General features: G+C 50.3%; 2 protein-coding genes across 2 annotated transcripts; one reads left to right on the plus strand and one right to left on the minus strand.

Annotated features, from left to right (window-relative positions):
- Positions 1-2,048: 2,048 nt before the first annotated feature.
- Positions 2,049-7,608, minus strand: LOC100905918 (E3 ubiquitin-protein ligase ZNRF2). Its single transcript, XM_003743307.2, has 3 exons — positions 6,933-7,608; positions 3,589-3,799; positions 2,049-3,162 (listed from the first exon to the last, which is right to left on the minus strand). Exons 1-3 carry the CDS (start codon positions 7,228-7,230, stop codon positions 3,105-3,107), a joined length of 567 nt encoding a protein of 188 aa, XP_003743355.2. The 5' UTR covers positions 7,231-7,608; the 3' UTR covers positions 2,049-3,104.
- A 6,754-nt stretch (positions 7,609-14,362) lies between these two features.
- On the plus strand, positions 14,363-20,302 carry LOC100904419 (uncharacterized). The gene is made up of 18 exons (XM_003743377.1): positions 14,363-14,407; positions 14,564-14,642; positions 14,804-14,977; positions 15,106-15,542; positions 15,694-15,941; positions 16,024-16,298; positions 16,435-16,644; positions 16,829-17,071; positions 17,173-17,405; positions 17,487-17,654; positions 17,752-18,063; positions 18,135-18,399; positions 18,510-18,670; positions 18,881-18,988; positions 19,124-19,293; positions 19,406-19,695; positions 19,808-19,884; positions 20,153-20,302. Exons 1-18 carry the CDS (start codon positions 14,363-14,365, stop codon positions 20,300-20,302), a joined length of 3,645 nt encoding a protein of 1,214 aa, XP_003743425.1.
- Positions 20,303-20,471: the final 169 nt, after the last annotated feature.

Here is a 20,471-nt window from a genome sequence, read left to right on the forward strand (position 1 = left end):
GTGCTTCGCTGAGGCATCGGGCTTTTCTCTATCTTCCTAACTACCTTCATCTTCCTATCCACCCTCGACCCTGAGCCGAGAAACAGAACCAGCAGCAACATCCGGGCCAAGTTCTCCCGGGGACAAACATTTCTTTGACTTAGCTCTACGTTACGTACTATCCTCGGAGATGGTGAACGGTAACGTTGCTATCTCCCCTCATGACAGGAGGAGCTACGCTAAGACGATGAACACACAGACATAGACATCCAAAACTACACACTAGTTCCGTCTTCACTGCCCGACCGGAGAGGCGACAATTGAACACCGAATCTTAGACCGAATGTTCGAACGAAACCAACAACAACAAGTAAAGTCATTAGCACTATTATTATCATTATTATTATTATTATTACTACTATATACGGATATTATATGGAAAAAAACGATTATATACAACATACATATATACTGGTTCTGGTCAGCAGATCGATGTTGACGAGATTTGCATTTAGGAGCAACAAGCAACGAGGATGCTAAGTGAATATGAATGTTAGAATATTTGTATCTTAGGAAACTCGAAAAAAAGGACGACGACGGTGACGATGGAATGATAACAGAGAGATTTGAAGAGGGAATCGAAGGACGAGAGCAAGCGCGTGCGAAGCGAAACAAACGTTTGAAAGAGATATATATACGACGCTAGGCTGATGACGACAGCCACAACCAAAACACAAACTCTTTTAGAGGATCTGTTCTCGAAATTATCATATTTGAGATATCAGCATTGATCACCACAACTTTATCATCACCAACCACTTGGGACGACGGATACCACGACTAGGACCGACCTGATGACAAGCGGACATACGGCGGAGAGAGGGTTTGATCTAGAGGACAAAGGGAGGGAGTATAACGTATTAATCCACGGGGCTACTTCGGATGCCCTCCGAGCCTGATACCGGCGGAGCTCGCCACAAGACTTCAAAGAATATTTTTCAAGGTTTCGAGCAAATCGATGCGACACCTGATCAAGATCCCGTCCGTGACCCGAGGGGATCTCGATTAGACGTCCCATTGAATCATATCAGACGTCGAAAAGAACACTGGGGAGGCTCACTTTCTCAATCCATGTAAAAAAAGAGAGAGCCGAGCTCGGGAGCTGCTCCGAAAAAACTTCCTCCCAGTCTAAAGATTTCCGGAGCTGAGTGCATTGGAGCGAAAAGAAAAATCCGCTGATCTGCTGCAAGGTCAGGTTCTCTCTCCATGAACAATGACCGGGGAAGAAAGCGCTATGAAAGACCAGAAAATCGACGAATCATGCCTGAGTCGTCCGAACAAGCAAGCATTGATAATTACGAAACGAGTAAATGATGATGATCATGAACATTGGTTGGTATCACGAGGTTGGGTCGATTTCATCAAATATTATGTTTGCCCCTATTAATACTATTATCATACCGATGGAGACAATAATTATTATTATTATTATGATTATCATTAATGATGTAGTTATTCGACGATATACTTCACTGCTGATTTGACTTTCTTTCAAAAGGTTCAACCCTACTTACTTACCGCGTCTAGTCTCTATTAAACAAAAATTTTCTGGAAGTCATGCGTCTTCTTTTAGGACCGCCTGATAGATGACAATGAGCACAGCGCACAAGCATCCGAGGAGGACGACAGCGAGAAACGTCATGGGAAAATTTGTGGCAATATGGCCGGAATAGAGCTAGTTCGGGGCATTCGATACGAGATTCACGCTCCGGAGATGTCCTACTCATCTCAGGCTACGCTCCGTGTCCGGGACAATAGCCAGTGTTCGATCACTTTTCATTGAGGTGAAGGGGGGTCGAGCGGCCCGTACCGCGGCCCGACAGGGGTCGACATATACCCGAATGGCGGCCCGCCTCGCCTATGACGCTGTGCACCCCTAGTCCAAGAGCTCGTCGATCTCAGACCCTCAGCGTCGAGGTCGGAGTCCAGAGGGCAGAGCCTTCCCCCTTAGAGCGGACTTTTTCGGATGGTAGATTGACGTAGATAATGAGGGAAAATGATGTGACTTCAATCTTCGCATGTATTTATTATCGTTATCATTATCGGGTAAGATAGAGAATTTACAGTGATTCCATGTGTTTCGACCGTTGTATGGCACACATCGAATATGTACAGTCCACCAGTTGTTTTCCCCGCAGAATATCCTCTCAACAACGTTGATGAACTTCACTCAGACTGCTCCTAGACTCGATCGTATCATACACGTGCTGCAGCGTCAGCTCTGTTCTCGATGATCCTATCCGCATGGTTGCTCCTGGGTTCCATCGATACAGCAGTATCGTTTTTCGTGTGCCTTCTTCGACACCTCCGGTACCTATATATCACTCGACATCACATCGCAATCAACAGACTTGTAGGCGTTGTCCGGCCATTGTTGAAGCCAACCAACTTGACTGGTTTGTACTTAAGAAACAACGCAGACCGCAGAGATTCTCCCTTTCCTTTTCTCCCAAGGCGGCGGGTCGAAGGAGGAACAAGGAGGTAAACTCCGTGCCTGCGTCAACAGTTCGCAGGCTGATAACATGTAAAATTTGGAAACTCATCCGACGATTTCACTGGAACAATCCAACATTTACAAACAAATTGCAGCTCAAATAATATTTCCACCTTTTGAAAGGCATAGCAGTTGTCGCGGAAATCTTCATCTCAATACCCATCCTTAAACAATCTGAACTTGCTGAGGGGGAACAATATTCCGTCAGAAACACACTCGCTAGCTGGATGGAGGTGTCTCAAAACTAATAGGTGTGAATAATACGGCAAAATAAAACTTAATATCCGGGAATCTTAAGATGATTGTCCCACGAGTAGAATCAACTGACAAAATGAGTTGCTTGATGAAGTCAGAGAGACAGAGGCTTGCTCTCGAGGAGCAGGTCCCGTTTCGTTTTGCAAAATTCGAAGGGAAGTCTGCTTCCGAGGAGTCGACGAAAGAAAGTCAATCTTCCCAAACGTGTGGAACCACTGTCGCTTGAACGAACGATGTAACGGAACAAAATTAAGTCGGCGGCAGACCAGCCAACGTTCCCTCCAGTTTGCCCCGGCCCCGTTCATGGGAAACTTCGTCAATCGCTGGGATGTTCAGGACACGACCGATTGACGCGGAACCAGGCGTCGATACAGCTGTAATAAAGAGATCAGACTCAGAGGGTATATATTGGTGAGACCTGGCTCGATCGGGAATGGTATAATTACTCGGGAATGAACGGAATTCACGTCCAAAATTGCGTCCCGAGAAATCACGACCGTGCAGTGCCCGAGTGCTCGATTTCTCTCAACTAGGACAGAACCCTACATCATCGAGACTCGCTACGATCTCGTGAGAGCGTCTCACGGCTAATGAAGTCGAAAGAGAGATCAGGTTAGCGCTGATGTCGCTGATGAATTGCTCTGCCATTGACGCAAGATGTCTGATCTCAGCCTTGTTCCCCGGAAGCGTTTACAGATAACATACATCGGAGACGAATCCCCAGATGCATACTTCTGCTAACGGTATTCTGGTCAATCGCGGCAACTACATAGGTCGAGAACCTTCAAGACGAAACTCACCTCTTATGATAGATGCAAAGGCACGGTAGCCGCGCTATGGTTTGACCTGCTGAAAATTCTTCGAGACAAATAACGCATTCGGCTTCAGCTCCCCGGTCCTCAATAAGAAGTTCTTCGTTGTATGCGAGCGAGGGTTTTGTCAGACACATAACTAGGTGAAGCTCGCAGTCATGTGGAAGAACCACTTTTGAACACACTGGGCACCGGATACCTGGAAAGCGAATCGTCGGTCAGAGAGTTTGTTACAGCTTCGAGAAGTTCGATCCCTCTGGCTCTCCTTCTTTCATTCTGCGAGCAGGAGTGGAGCTCGGATTTGTACTCGGGGGGCAACAGATCGCTCAAAGAGGCGTCCCTGGATTACTGGGGATCTATCGGACGCTTGTTTGGGGAAAACTATTCTTCTACTGCGTCTCTCTCATTCGGAGCAATCCGTGTTCATCAAGCTAGATCTTTGCTCAAAATCCAATTTCAGCTGAGTGCATTCGTTGTAGTCGGCTGCATAACCTGCGCGAGTGATTCTAAATGAATTGCAAACGCTTTGAATCTCATCAGGGTTCCGACTGGGAACGAACGCAGCAGACGGCTCGGGCTGGAACCAAGAGGTGAGGTTTTTCATTGAACGCTCCTGGAAGGAAGCCCGAGGGAAAAAGCTCCGATGTGGCGATACCAGGCGATGTATTCCCTACTGACCGCGATATGACGTAGCTGAGTATGGTAAAACAGATTTCTTCAGCTCTCTTGCGCAACAGCCAGAACTCAGGTCGTACCGCGCTCTCATAAGCCTTGGCTGTTTTATAATTCTCCGTGAGTATATGGAGCAGTTCTGTCCGTGCGAGGTCTCGCGAGAAATATTCCGAAAACGACGAAAACATGAGCTCTCCACCGGAAATATTAGAATGAATCTGTGAGCAGCATGTGTCCCGGAAAGCCCATGAACTTTCGAACCATGAACGGAGCCTTGAGCTAGTCACAAAATATCGGCTCCTCCCTCACTCCCCACGAAGCGTCGCCCGGGTCTAGGAAGAGCTCACGCAATCCAACGAGGTGCTCTACAACACTCGTGCGTCGGAGCCCCGGCGGGGAAATCAGAACCACTGATCAGTACCCAGATAGAGGTAGATACGCTATACTACGAGCGATCTTCCCGAACACGACCATCGATGATGCGACGGGGAACCGAGCGTTTCTCTATCCGGCTCGCGCGCCGAATAGAGTCATTGTCCTTCCTCTCTCCTCTCTACCCATCCTCCCTCCCTCCCTTCCACGAACATCGGAGGCAAGCACAGCCCAGAGAATACGTCCACGGTCGAAGTTGATCCACGGAACAGTCCGAACTTATTCACATCAGCGGGTATTGACGCTTGTCGATCGGAATAGTTCGGTTTAACTTTCTCGATTCGAACGAAAATATTCCCATTCGAAACAGGTAGCCCTCAGTCGTTCGAGCTGCATCGGTATTCCGCGGGCCACGGTGATTCGAGTCGAAAAATCCCCCGTGATTCCTAGATCTCAAAGCCGATTGAGCACCGCCGTTCAAACTTCCTCCCGAGCCCGGGCGATTAGGATGACGTCTCTAGTTTGCGCGTCGTTATCGAACGCAGATATCCGACAAACACAGAGCATAATATGATTACAGACTCACGGACGCCGTCGTTATGCCGCGGTCTCACGAAAGATTTCACAGCGCGCGGGAGCGAGAAAAATCCTCTGCAACAGCGTAATTCGAGACAATCTTCACTGAGTTTCATTTGCGCTCTGATGATCCTCTCCGGAAGGATGTTCCGAGGTCGTTGTCGCTCCCTCGAGCATATCACGATTTTCCTCAGGGCACAAGCCCATGAATTCATCCGCCGAAGCGAATGTTGGCGATGTGTTTCCCTCCTCTGTTTCCTTTACTATTCCTTAATAAACAATGAGCGCGCCGCTCACGCAGCGAGATGACCGAGAAGGATCGGATGTGAACCGAGGAACGGAGTCCAATCGATCTGCCGATTCTGACATACCGACGACGCTGACATGCTTTCGAACTGGCGGCACCAGATGCGGTGAGCAAGAATGCGCTGCCATCTCTTGCCGTGAGACCAAGATGCGCCCCCCCCCCCGGGAAGAGCTTCCATTGAGAATTCAGAGGACCCGTAGGACCTTAGGGTCTCCATCGAAGAACGGAATGAACGAGCAGTCAGCAGGATGAATCGTAGACCGCCGAGTGAACGCCGAAAGACCGCTAGCAATTATTCGGCGGCTCACTTTCCCAAGCAGTTGGACCAATCGAATGAGTCGTGAAGACGTCTGGTTACACAAGCTTAGTGTTCTGAGTGACGTCAAAGCAAAGCTATCACGTAATATACAAGAGCTACGATCGGGAGCGCTTGCCCGACGCGAGCGGAGCGACAGCTTGGTTTCAGAGTGATTTCTCTGTGCCGTGTATCGCTTCTTCGTCGTTCAACGATATAAGCCAGTCGAGAAGGACCGGAATCATCTGGCTCGAGCGACGGAACGGCGGAAACGAGTCGGTAGCGTTCTCGGAGCTTTCTTCGATATAAGATCCAGCATCGTCCGCTCAGCCGAGCATCTTTCCGTCCGTGGCCTCCTCTCCCGATATTATTCGCTCCATGTCCAGAATAACATCGCATGGACCAACTGACTGAGATATAAGTTCTTCCGCTTTCTTCTCCAGCGGGGAGGATGTCGAGTTATTCAGCGGCAAGCTGCGACCTGGATGGAGCCAGGGAAGAATACGAGCAGTTGAGCACGCTTGTTTTCGTCCGTTTGGACGGAGTCCAGTCAATTCTCTCGTCGTTTGCACGATCCTACGACCCTCTCTCTCGCGGACGCGAGCTCTCTATGGGATGCTGCCCCACAATTATTATTGACGAGCGTTATTGTTCGTCATCATCCAAGGAAAACGCACTCGGAGGAGGGTTTCGAAGCGATGGAGGAGAGAAGTCGCATCATGCTAGGCCACCCATATGTTCCTTCCTTCAACCCCCTCCGGTCCCACTGCAAGAGGTTCCGAGGGTCTGTGGCTCGGGTCGAGAGATCGCGATTTAGTCGGCCGCGGTCGGAGGGATCTTTGCTCGCCTCCTCTTATGAGGATCGTGGGGGTTTCGAGGAGGACCCGAGCGGAACACCATCCCCTGTGAAGCTTGCTGCCGAATTCGGATCAGCGACCTTGCGGACAATCCAACTTGCCCCCCTGGTCTTCTGCCGGCGGTGTATAGACAATGAAATGCCCACAAACGAACTCCGAGAAGATCTCGGGTTGGTGATTCATGGATCACTCGCTTGTCCCACGGGAAGAGATCGAAATGAATCAGCGTCTAGAGAGCTTTTCGAAAACTCACCATTGAACGACATGAAGTGCAGAGGGAGACTCTGTGCTTCTGAAAGAGGTGTGCTGCCATCCTGCTGCGGAGGTGTATCTAAAGGTCCACTGGTGGTTCCACTTCCGACACTTCCGCCAACGATGCCGCTAAAGCTCCGTGCTCGGCGTCCACTCGATCCGGTTTCGAGTGAGGCCCTCCTTCCGAGATCGGCGAGAATTGCTGCTAAACCGGAACTTTCACGCGAGCTCGGGTGCTCTCTTGACTGTGTCGCCGGTTCGGGAGGAGGATCTGCACTCGTGGACGCCTTTGCTCCCATGATGATCAGAATGTGGACTCTTCGTCGTTGTCGACTTAACGATGTTAAGCCGCGAAACCGCTCCGCTGTCTTCCCCCGATAACCGATAACCAAGTTAGATACTTAGTTAGTTAAAGATCGGAGAGGCCTATCCCGCCGTGAGATGGTTGTTTTTGACGTCGCACGTTGGAAACGTGTCTTCTTGGAACGTCGCGGCCGCCGCAGCTTACGCTGCTGCTGTAATAGCAGCGTCAACAGCAGCGGTCTCGGTGAAAGTAGCAGTGGCAACGGGAGCCGTGGAGTTGGAACGAAGATACCGTACGATCGAGCGAGCGAGCGAGCCTGCTAGTCGGTTTGTCGGGCGTTCGGTCGGCGAACTGGCTAACGAATTTACCCTCCCTTTAAGAACAGATGAAATATCTTCCTCGTGAAGTTATTTACCCATTAGCAAAACAGCATGCTTCAAGCGTTCGTTCGAACTCTGAACTCCCCACCGACTTATGTTGATGATGGGTTTGTTGCTGCTGTTGTTTTTGCCGGGTTTCTCCTTGCTCTTGTCTTCACCTCACTTTATCGTTTCTCTCATCCGCCTAGCTTCTGAGTTGCCGTCGAGTCGACGTCCGACCAGCGGTCATGAGACCGCCGAAAGGTTCTTGTGGCGTGAAAGCGACCAACTGCTGCGCGGCGTGGGCTGAGGCTGACTCCGTTTCAGACTTTTTCGAGCTGCTGGAACTCGGATCCGGACACCAACCATTCTCCGGCGACAACAGCGGTCGATGCAACAGCTGATCGGCTAGGGCTTCTCTACGAACTCTTCGGACGAGACTTTTGTTTTGATCAATCGGCTCGAATCGCTCTCCAACGAACAACCTATTCGCATGAGTCGACGACGGCGTTCACTGAGCGGCTGCGATGACGACCGAAACAGAATCCCGAATTCGGGAAGACCGGATACGGAGGGCGTTGATTTCGATGTTGTGGATTTTTTCGATGCTTGAAAACAATTTGGTCCGAATCGTAAGCACCTGTCTTTCGGCTGTCCCTCACGCAGTCCCTCCGATTTGACTCAACGGCGACGGTGGTGGTGGTAACGGCACGAATGGTCCAAACGCCATAACCGAGGCCTTCTGCGGTGTGCACAATTCAAAGTTCACTCGTCGTAAGTCGTCGACTGTACAGGCAGGCAGGGACGCAGAGGCGCAGTGACGGTCGCGGCGGTGGCGGCCGTGGCAGCAGCATCGACAGCAGTAACAGCAGCCGTAGCAGCAAAACAAAGCAAACTGCGCACAACAACAGTCATCGGCATCGACACTGACAACGATATGGCTGACTACTGGTGCCAACAAAACTGTACTCGGGTCATCACGGACTTGACTGCGGGTTCGTCTTTCGGAATGTCTCTCCCGTCGACTTGTCGTTCCGGAATGAGCAACGTCGCGACGAACAAGCGACGGTGTAGCGCTTCATGCGAGCTCGAATATCGTTCCGTCAGCTGACGGCGACCAGGTCTTGAAGCGTTTCAACGATGGGCTCGATGGAGATGGTCGTATCGCGAACAGATGCTCAGAGAGCTGCGGAGGGAACCTGCCCGCACGAACAGCGACGACGGCGGTGGTAGCAGAAGCAGCGGTTATCAACAATCAGCGATCACGCAGATGTCGTTGTGGACTCGCTATTTCTCAGGAACAGAGGAATGAAGGGACTGTCCATCCTGAGCTTTCGTTCCCAGGGGGCGGGGATGAACGCGAGAGATTGGAACCTTGAGAGGTGTCCCGAAGTTGGACCCGAAATTCGACTTGTAGGGTCGTAATGTGGCTGATGATCTTTGCTGACGATTCGAGCCAGTCGGGCGGTCCCCTCGCCTCTTTCCAGACTCGAATCGTTCGTTTCTGAAAGGGAACTGAGCTGACTGCCGTCGCATGACTCTGGATCTCATTGGATCATATCGCGCAGAACTCAACGTACTTGTGACTCCTGAGCAACGCTGGGTGCCGATTCGCGGGAATTTCCGAGGCGGAAAAGACACCGAGGAAGGATCGAGGTTCCGAATCGTATCCATCAGCAACCGTGCATGCGATCCCCTACATCGATTGATTGATTGGCATTGATTGCGTGGACGGTAGGGTCCCTACTGTTTTCGAAAAAAGTCCTCGATACATTGGAGAGGCAGATCGTGTCCCGTATCTCGTGGCGGTACCGCGAGAGTAAGGCCCGTTCCAGGGTGTCCCAAAAAAGCTAGTCAAGATTGTATATCTATTTTTTAGCGTAGAACTACGCTATAGCCCCCGGTAGGTGGACAAGATGGGGTGCGAATCGTGCACAATGGTCACAAACTCCATCGTCGATATTCTCGGCAACAAAGCATTTTATGAGGAAAACTGTTATGGGCAAATACGTGGGAATGCTTGTGAGGCATCGTCAGAAGGTCATGCCGAACTCGAGAATCCTTTCTTCGGGTTGAAATAGGCCATAATATAGGCTCGAGTTCAAAATACTCGAGAACTACGCATCCTAGCACAAATATCATGATGGCAAGAAATGTTTAGCTTCGGCAACTTCGACCGTCTAGACGATAGCGGCTCGATTCCATCAACTACTTACGAAAAAGAAGGCGATCTCACTTTTCGGAATTCAATCGTGCCTTAAAAGACACAATTCGCTTCCGCAAAAACATTTGAGCGAAAAAAACCTAGTCTCTGATGGGTATACCAATGATCGCACACGAGATCATGATTTCCATTATGATCAAGAGGGAAAATTCGAGGACATCCGCGATGAGTCGAAGTGGCGCCTTTTATTCATACGAAGTTATCTCATCATTTCATGGTGAAAACGATTCTCACTGTGAGTTGAAATAGGAGTTAACGGACCTCATCGTATGATAATTTTCTCGCCCGAAGATGCCACTTAATGTCACTTCCTCAAGCGTACCAATTGCCTTCCCAGAAACCCTTGAGCGATGCATTCCAATTATAAAAGCGGAGTGAGAGCCCAGTGCAGTAGAGCTGATGTCGATGAATTGGAAACTCTACTCCATCTCTGGGAGATAGGAGAGAGCAGAGCAGTCAGAAATTCTTATTCGGGAGAGCCTGATATTTTGATATAAACATGTCTAAGAATCCAGGTGAAAATTCAGAAAAGCGTAGTTCTACGCCCATTATCCGACTGAGTTAGAGACTCAGTCAATGGCCTGCGTGTTTTTTTTGTAGTAAGTTGGCGATTTATTCATCGAACCATTATTCTACTGAATATACTCCGTCAGAGGCCAACTGGCCTGTGATACGGACGTCGGAGGAGGCGTTCGCTTCAAAAAAGGTTCGATTACTGCAACTGATGAGAGGTGTCTCGTGCCAGACAACGGATCGTTGCCCCCTACCTGGAGTGATTTGGAAGCAGAGCAGAGATTGTTTTCTTCTCACCTAATCACGAAAGGGTTTTTAATGTAGTTGACTAGCTGGTAGGATTTGAACGTCGGTGTCTTCCGGTACATGCCCGTCCTTACTACTGTCGGTAGTGAGAGCTTCCCATTCGTCCAAGCTCTCGTCCTGGGACTGGGTGTATCAAAGTTTCGCATCTTGATGTACATCAGTTCCATGACTGCCATGGCATAAAGTTCGTTGACCGTACGAGTTCCGATTGCTTTCCTCAGTGGGTCCGTGCGAACTCGACAGTTGGCCGAGTGTACAATTCTAATAGCCGTATTCTGCAATGTCTGAATGTGCTTAAGGGTCGTCTTGAAAGTCACGCCATGTATTGGTAGCATGTATTTTATATGTGCGTCAACGCTAGCAAAGAATATGCTTCTTTTCGTCTGGTACGAGGCCTCGTTCCGTGTCCTCACCAAGATCGCGATGGCAGACCCAATTTTCGAGCGGACGCTACCGATATGGGAGTCGAATTTCATATTATCCTGGAACGTGAGTCCTGAGCAGTCGTACGTCTCACAGCACTCAATCGTTGGGCACAAGCAGGATTGGTTATCCATCGAGCACTTGCGCCGATGGGCGGTTATCCTCCGTCTTCTGAGCTCTAGACTTTTCGGGCCGAATTACATGAATTTGGTTTTGATTCAGTATAGATTCAGTATATGTAGATCCGTTATTGTTCATCCATTCAGTCGTAGCTGTCATGCAGATCGATGTTCTCCTGAAGAGATCGCTTACGCTTTTGCCTCCTATGAGGAAGGCTGTATCGTCAGCAAAGGACACAAAATCAGGAAGATCGTTCATGTATACCAAGAAGAGCTGCGGTCCGAGTACGCTACGTCCCTGCGGAATCCCTCAGTAGATCGCCGTCGCTTCACTCATATCATCATTATATTCAAAACACTGAACTCTATCAGAAAGACAGTACCTGAGTAGGTCAAGCGCCGCCCTTCGGATTCCGGCTGCTTCGAGTTTCTGGATTAGTCCATCATGGTTGATAGTGTCAAAAGCCTTCGAAATATCACAGGAAATCGATATACAGTTCTCTTCCCCATTCCGTGTGCGAGAGACGAAGTCCTGTAGCTCGTAAGCCGCGTAAACACATGACCTGCCCCTTCTGAATCCAAACTGTTTTTCATATAGTATTTCGTTACTCTCTTGGTCACTTGGTCCACCAGAAATCTCTCAATCAATTTGTTGATTTCTGGCAAGAGTGAAATGGGTCTTTAGTTCAATATGTCACAGTGGGCCCCAGGCTTATACATAGGGAGGACAAGGGAGCGTTTCAGGTAGTCCGGGTAGTGTGATTCCCGCAGTGTTCTGTCAATGATAGACACCACGCTGTCGACTATGTATTCTCTCGCTAGGTACAGCAGTCTCAGAGGTATTCCGTCTATTCCTGACGCCTTATGCCCGCTGCAACTGTCCAATATATTGTACACAGTCCAGTAGTCCGGTGCTTCGAATGAGGCAAAGAGGGCCTTAGTCATCTCCTTAACTGGGGTCTAGAAGGTGTCTGTCCCCAATCTCGATTTCACCAGGGTTCTGCCAACCGTCGCGGAGTGTTCGTTTATGCCTTGTATATGATGGAGCTGCCCATGAAGCCCTTACGCTGTCCGCGGAGTATTTACTTGAATATCACCATATTATAACCGTACAATACCCATTCCCATATCTGCCACGCTTCTCTTGGGTCCTTAGATTTCTCGAATTCTGATCGTGGTTATCAGATTTGGATTCTTTGATCAGGCGTTTGAGTCGCTTGGCGTGGCAGTCATACATCATCTTGATCGCGGTGAAGCCTGGCTTCATGTACGCTTTGTAGAGTCTGTCTTCTCCTTATCTGCCTGACTAATTAAGGTGCGATCCATGGGGTGAGGTAAGAGAGATGATGCTCATTCGGTTCAGACTTGAAGCGTCAGATGCACCTTGTGCGCTCGGAGGGCCGCCGGACTTGGGCAGCAAAACTGCGGCATGTGCGCGACGAGCTGGCCCTGACAGGGACAAAGACCATGCAGTTCTGACTCTGTGAAGGCAATCAGATCCCGACAATCAGCAAGATTCACGTAAAGCTAAGTTTGATAAGATCGAACCCGACAAGGAATCAGCTCATCCCTGTCGCCACACCTGATCAGTAAGAAGCGTTCACGAGGAATGCCACGGCTGCCACCGTGATTACACTCGAGAGTCCACTGATAGCATAATCTCGGCATCGTGTCCATGGGTTCTGGGAATCTTCGAGCTTTTCTTCAGTTCTTGAGAGGAACTCGCATTCGCCGACCGGAGACATCCCCGTCTGGCGCAGGAGAATCCTGGACTAGAAGACGGAGCTCTTTGGGCGATTCGAACCCAGTTCCTCCCGTACGGAAAGGATGGACCGTAAGGATCCGTTCGATATGTAGCTTGCCCCGCCGCGCCGTTCACCCCATATCTGATCCTCCGCGGAGAGAAATTCAGGGCCCCCGGTCGAAGAGCAATTATTTCACGTGTAGGGCGATCCCGTCGATGTGAGCGAGTCTCATTCCTCGATTGTGAGCATAGGGACCCGAGCCCGAATTCGGAGCTCAATCCTGCCTGTGATTTAGGCAATAAACTCTGACGATTTGATTCCAAAATACGGCTCCCTCGCAGAGGAAGCTTTTGCGCGAATAGAACAGCAAGTTGTATATTCGCGGCAGCGAGACTCGATCCACTGTAGCTGATAAATATACACTCTACCCTCTATCTAGCCGCCGAGTTATCCATTGCCCGACAGCTTGCCGAACTCCGATTGCCGCGAAGCAATCTGAGGAGAGAAATGGAGGCCGACAAGCGAGAGCTCGCAGTAGTTTATCCACCGGGAGCCCAGATGACCTATCCATGTGCTCATTCTCCGATTCAGGGTTTCTCAATCTTAAACCCCCTCGTGGCGCGAGCCAGAAAGAATGGCGTCTCATAAATCTTCGAATCGTTGCTCCGAAATTCGTGATACTGGAAATTGAACGCATCCAGCGAAAGATGCGCGTATCAGAGATACCCCTCCAGTTTCGCAGTCTCATCGAATACAATGTTAAACACGGTCAGGATTATATCTAATTCATCAACGGATCTCCTATTGTGTCCCTCTATGAGTGTCCCTCATTATGGGCAGCCTGGATTAAGAGATGCAGGAGGAGCCGGACTTCCGCAAAGTTGGAAGATGTTTCCCACGAAGGAAGTCACCGATATCGGGATTCCTTGAGTCCTGTGGACAGGTCACAGCCCATTACGAGGAGATACTTCGCTCGTCAAGAAGGTTTCCGTTTCACGCGAGGAGTCGCTTGTGAGCTTAGTAGGTGGCTCCGACTGTCGCATCGCGAGACGCAGCTGGCGACTAGGATTGCGTTTTGAGCAACACTTGGCTTTAGGTCGAGAAAATCAATGATGGTCTCTCGGTTCTGCAGAGTAGGATTTCCGCCCTCCTACAATGATCCTGAAGCGCGATCAGGAACGATGAACTCTTCGCCCGACAGCCGAGAAAAATGCATCCATTCGTTCCACTCAATGGCGCCAACGCTGCCGTTCTCGCAGAGAGCTGTCTACCGAGCTTTCGAATCTCCGCGACCATCTGATTCTGACTACGTTTCCTTCAACGGAGCCTGAGCTCTCCCTGGTTCTTAGTAAATTATAAATTGTTCTTACGAAAGCTCCCATGTATCCGACGTGCTTCCAAAGACTCCGCCAAGGTTCTGAGTGAGAGTCGATCTGCTATGGAGCAGCTGAACGGTTTCGTCGAAAATTCGGATAGAGACGGGGTAAGTGTTCTCTCTACGTATATTACTCGGTGAATAAGCTGGCGATCAGTGGAAAACTCACCACCCAGCTCAACCGGGCCTCCGCAATTCCATATACTCCGAAATCCAGCGCACAGGTTGCTCGGCGATTTATGTTCTCTTTCCCCGTCGTCACAGATTACCAAACTGATCGAGACCCACATCAAAGAGGAGCATGGAGGGAACCTCGGAGGAATCTACCAAGCTATCCGGAAAGGTACGGTCGGGGACACTCAGATTGACATTTTTTCCGATGCTCTCCGCTCTGCGTTTTCTCACGTCCGCACAACCTCAAGCCGCACGAATCGTTTCTCATTTAGTATTCTCACATTTCCAAAGCAGCAACCCGAGCTTGGACTAACGTATTTCCGCCCGCAGCTACTGATGCCCAGGGCAAACAAGCCTTCAGGCTGACGATCTTCCGTCAAATACTTACTTCGATACTGAAGTTTTGGTTTCTCCCGGGATCGGAAATGTCTTCGGAGTCTCTCAACAATCTCCTCGTGGAGCTCCTGGCCGACGTGAATCTCCTCTCCGCGGCTGATTGTTCCGGTCTGTACGCTCAAATGGAGAACGTTCGAAATATTCCGAAAATCAGCGAATTTACCCGCATGAAACAGATTCGGCGGAGCGGAGCCTTTCGAAGGCCGATTATTCTCAAGAATATACTTTCCCGTTAGCCCTCTGCGAAGTTATCATCGACAACCTTGGATGTCCTATGACTTTGGAGCTTTTATCATCCCTGCTATTGCACGCCTCATCCACGGGGGCAAACCTCCCATGGAGGGGAAGCAGGGTCACGGATTTCAAACAGGCCCTGGTTTCGGCCCTAGTCGATAAGATGCCGTGGAGAGATGACATCGTCGTGCACATCGCCAAATTCTTCAGAGAAATCGAGCTGAGCAACTCGTTATTCGGTGTGGTCAATCCAGTTCTGAGTCCGTACATCAACTCCTTACCGAGTCATCTGCTGCTACCGTTCCTGAGTCAGATTCTCCCGATCCATCCTTCAGTTCTGCAGCAGGTCCTGCAGCGTCTCAATCCACAGAACATCGACGAAACGACGCGAGCTGGTGTGCTCGCCGAGTGTGTGGCTGCGACCCGGCAGAATCCTGGCGTGAGTACGATGACTTCTCGGGAACGGGGACCTCCCATTCCCGCGAGCCTCGCTCTGTACGAGCATGGCGGAGGCTTCCGATTTCCGTGGGGGAGGGGCAGATCGTTATCGATGGGGCGATTTATTTTGAGTGAAGAATGCTTTCCCGCAGATCGCAAAATCGGTGCAGGCCCTCATCAAGAGCAATCCGGTAGCCATCTTATCCGATGCCTTCAAATTCCGTCTGTGTCTCTCGGTGGGTTCGATCCACAGAAACTTCCAAACACCGACGCAAAACGCACTGCGCGCTGCCGTTGCATTGCATTGCGATTACGAATTGAAGCGTTACGAAGCTCGATGGCTCAGCGAAACTCTGCCGGTATACGCGCCCTTGGCTCTCGTAGATGCGTGCACTCTGAGGTAATTGGGAGCTGCCAGGTCGCGGTTCGATCGCTCAAAATCCGGTGCATCTTTAAGCTCATACCGAGCGTGTATTTTCCAGCACGAGTGATGACAAAGTCTTCCTCACGACGAATTGCCTGATCGATTTCGGTTTTCTGCTTCTGAAAACGAAAACGCCGCCGCGGGTGGCTCGACAAGGTGCACTTATGCTGCTCACGCTTTGTCAAACGTCTTCTCAAGCTGGCACTGTTCAAGCAGTTCTTGACCGGCTTTTGAGAGCTCTTTTCCAGAATCCGTCAAAAGAATGCGCTGACCTGTTGGCGAAACTACCGTGTGGCCAACTGCCCACTTCAGCGGGCTGGGATGTCATTTCAGGTGAGAAGCCGTTTTGAGTATAGGGAGAAAAAAACTCTTATTCCTTTGTGAAACTATAACCACCGTCCCTTGTGGGTGGAGGGACTCCTGAGCACAATGAAGAATGTCTCGAGTTGATGATTCCCATCGTTCGCAGCTTTGCCTTCAGTCGACCCTCAAGTGGCTCGAACCCTTGTCCGAGTAATTTTGGAGTCGTGCCCCCAGATCCGCAATGAGTTGGTGATAGCCTTGAGGAAGTGTCTGTTCCTGAACGACCCGGCGAGCCGACTTGTCGCGGCGAATGGCCTGCTGGAGATAATTGCGTACTTCACTGTGGAAGACGATGATGTTTCTCAAAACCCTAATGGTATGACTCTGCCCCAAAACAACTTCTTCCGATTTCCGTAGTGATCGAGACATCCTGCCTACACTTTCTCCCACACTCAAGAAAATCAGAGCCCTGCCCGATGTCACTCTGCTGCGTTTTTTTCGAGCGGGGATGAGGGACAAAATCGTGGAATTTACGGGGGAGCACTTTCTTTCGAATCCAGGACGGATTTGTCTCGAGGCTCTGGAGCTTATCCGTCGTATCCTGGTAGAGCTGTCACCGAGCACGGTTGAAATCCGACACCACATTCTCCGGGGTCTTTCTGATCTCATCAAGGTGAACCGTATGCTCAAGGAGAGCATCTTCGAGCTGCTCCAAGAATTGATGCTCCAAAATCCCAGCGATCCGCATATTCTCATGTCGGTTGCATCTTGTCTCTGCGCTTATCGAAAGGTTCACATTAAAGGTACCGACAGCTTCTTCATAATGTCTGGTGTTCGATCGTAGATGGTCTCCGACTCAAGTATGTATCTAATCCCCTCTATCGTTTCTTTTACGATTCCTTAGGCACCCAAAAATCTCAAACTCTGAAGTGGCTGTTCAAACGCATGGTTTCGATGACGACTAATGTCGAAGAAACCAGTCAGGTTGACGCACTGATACTGCTGAGCAGTGAGTTCGGCGTAGATTGCTCAAATGTCCTGGAGAAGTTGAAGGAAATTCGAGGAGCCCAGGATGCTGCGAGCAACGCAGACACAACGATGGCTTCGGTTGCTAGCAAGGCTCCACGGAAGAAAAGAGTAAGCGCGCTGAACTTCCAGCGGCATTCGATCGGATGGCTTATCTCAGAGAGAACCTTCAATCAGATAGAGCTTTTGTAGGCGGAAAAGAGCGCGAAACACGAATGTTTGCTGTCAAATGAAGTTCTCTGCAACTTGCTGAAGTCTGACAGCGTCCACATGGAAATCCGCCTCTACGCAAGCGATTCCCTGGCTCCGAGGAAACGTATCGAGCCCCATGAGCGCCGACAGCTGCTCAGTGCTTTGAAGGTAGCTTGAAGCCCCGAGTCGTCATTGAAGGAATATATAATGGAATCCAATATCGGAATCGCTCCGCTCCGTACTCCCAGCGCGTTTTCTTCTACAGGACGTTCTCACCAAACCTTATGTCGATCCCGAGACGAAAGCTTGCTGTGTCCAGATGATGTCCATAAATTTCCAAAGCGTGGTACAGGACGTGTTCAACAGTGAAGATATTCCAAGCGCCCGCGAGGAGCTCTTGAAAGAGTTAGGGGCAGATTCGAGAGAAGCTTTGTTCAAGTACTTCAAGGAAATGATCAAGCAAGCGAAGGATTCCGCGGAACGAAAGGACGATGTCGGAGCTCTGATAGCCTGCGTCCAGTGCATGTGTCTCCTTTTCCCCGACGACGTCACGCTGATTTCAGACATTTACACATGGGTGAGTTATCCGCGTTCGATTCCTGTACGGAATGTCTAGCGGGAGTTTAATCTGTTTCCGGTCAATTCCAGGCGGATGATCAGAGCGCGGAAAACACAATAGAATACATGCCATTGCTGCTCGATCTGGCGAGTCACATGTCCGGTGGTGTGGCTGTTTTCAAGAGACTGAGTCAGAAACTCGCTCGGCTCTGTGGGCTACTCGAAAACTCAACAGCCGCTCAAGATGGCATTCTTCAGAGCCTGCACACCGAGGATCTACCGGAGCTTTTCATACTTTTCAATGCTGTCGTCAAATCCATAACTGGTCAGCTCGATTGGGTGTTCACGAAAATCGGTCAGTTCCTCTGCATTCCACGCCCATGAATGCCTCCCATGATTCGAAAGAACGTGGTGGCAGAGTTCTCGAGCTCCTAGAAGTAAAAAGTGAATTCTCCGATTCCTCAGAGCTCACAGAGGAGATGGAGCCAGCTTTCATCAAACAATTGTACTACGTCGTAGAGGCTCTCAGCACTGTCGCACACTCGGAAGTTCCGCTGGAGTATTGTGACGTACTCCTGAATAGCACAGCGAAAATCTACAAGGTTCTCACCGGCCTCGCCAAGTTTGTAAGTTCCTGAGTTCCTGACGCGTTAAGGGCGCGGGGCGGAGTAACCGGCCTGTCTTGCCGACTACAAGGGGCAGTCAGGTCCCGAAATTACGATCGAAAAGAGAAATCCCGGGACGCTCTCTCGTCTCCGATCCTCAGCTTGAATGGGAGGAAATCGATCGGACAAGCAAGAGGTAAATGCTAAGGCGCGGATTTCTTCCTAATTCAGTATGGATCGCGGAATAGGGCTGAAGTCTCCACTCGATACCCGAAACTGGTATCTTTCGTACAAAAAGTCTGCACACCAAGATTCGAAGCCCTCGTCATGCGGGTCGAGGTCTGTATCGCTCCGCTGCTATCGAACATATGGAATATCAAGTCCGGATCGATTCCTTCTCCCCTCCCCCTCCACGAATCGACATCAGCTCCGTAATCCCGGCTCTGAATCCGATATGTTCCAACCAATGTTCAGGAAGAAGCAGCTCGCCGCAACATCGGCAAAAAGAAGCAGAAATCCAAGGAGCAACAGGCTGCTCCAGCATTCGTTTTCGCTCTGGAGCAGCACCATCACGAGCTACAGAAACTCTCGAAGAAGATCGAGCTCGGAGATATTTCTACGCGGGCTGCCGCTAGAGACTTCCGGTGAGGCTCTTGGATGCCTTCGATTATCTGGTGGTCACGTCTAGGGCCTACGTAGAAAATTTGGACATGAATCGGTATTGATTGTCGAATGACTCGAATTTTGTCCGACCAGCATAAAAGTTGACGAGGTCAAGAAACATCACGACGAATGGAGTGATGAGGAAATACCTAGTTCGCTGCGATCGCCGACCGGGAAAGAGAGCAAATCGACCGTACCGAAACCGCAAAAGGATGCCTCAGCGGCGCGTAAATCAGTCCAGAAAGCGAAAGTATCGCCCGGCTCCAAGCGGAAGGAATCTGTGAAAGTCGCGTGGCCGCCTAAGAAAGGCAAAAGCGCCGACGGAGCCGACGACGGCAGAAAAGAAATCGAGGACGAGCCGAGGTCGGCTTTTCCCGAATCCGGTGAGCTCAGATACTTTCATTCCCTTGCGGATGTATAAACGGAACTCTCGGTCCATAGCCGCCGGTTAGCTTCCCTCATCAGGTCTAGAACTGAAGGGAATTGATTCTGCAGAAGACGACGTAGAGCCCATGACAGATTGCCGGTCGTCATCCCCTGCTGGAGCTCCAGGTAAGAACCGGCCGCAAGATGTGAGTATCTGCGACCAAAGCTCGCCAAATCTAGGATTCTTCTCCGCCAAGCATTCAAACTGAGAATCTATTGACATCAAAGGTGAGCAGGTGACCCCGGTCGTGGATAGGAGCCAGAACCGCTCAACGAGTAGCAAAGAGAACACACCGAGGCGTTCCACGCGGTCCTCATCAATGTCGAAAGCGAGCGATACGTCGAGAACAGGTTCGTAGACCCTTGCCTAACCCATCCATAGAGTGGCAGTATTATTTTTCGCTTGAGTTTCAGGTATTGATTCGAAAGTTCAGTTCCAGACAAGTCCCCAGTGGAATGTGTCGAGAAGTCGCCGCCGAAGAAACGTCGGCGAACCCTGGGGCTCCGGAGATGATACTGCTCTACGTCGGAGCAGAGCCCGGACTACCTATCCGATTCGAATGAGACGTGAGAGACGGCACGACATGCGATGATATCGGCTTGTGAGAGCATCCGCATTCGATTTCGGGACTCAACCGCAAAAATCATCCGACCTCCCATATCCCACGTTTTTTATCAGACGCGAGCCACTCACGGATAGCCGCTAATGCCATTTTTTCCACCGACGGCTTCT

This window comes from Galendromus occidentalis, unplaced genomic scaffold (genome assembly GCF_000255335.2).
Source record: "Galendromus occidentalis unplaced genomic scaffold, Mocc_1.1 scf7180000077442, whole genome shotgun sequence".
NCBI classification, from domain to species: domain Eukaryota; kingdom Metazoa; phylum Arthropoda; class Arachnida; order Mesostigmata; family Phytoseiidae; genus Galendromus; species Galendromus occidentalis.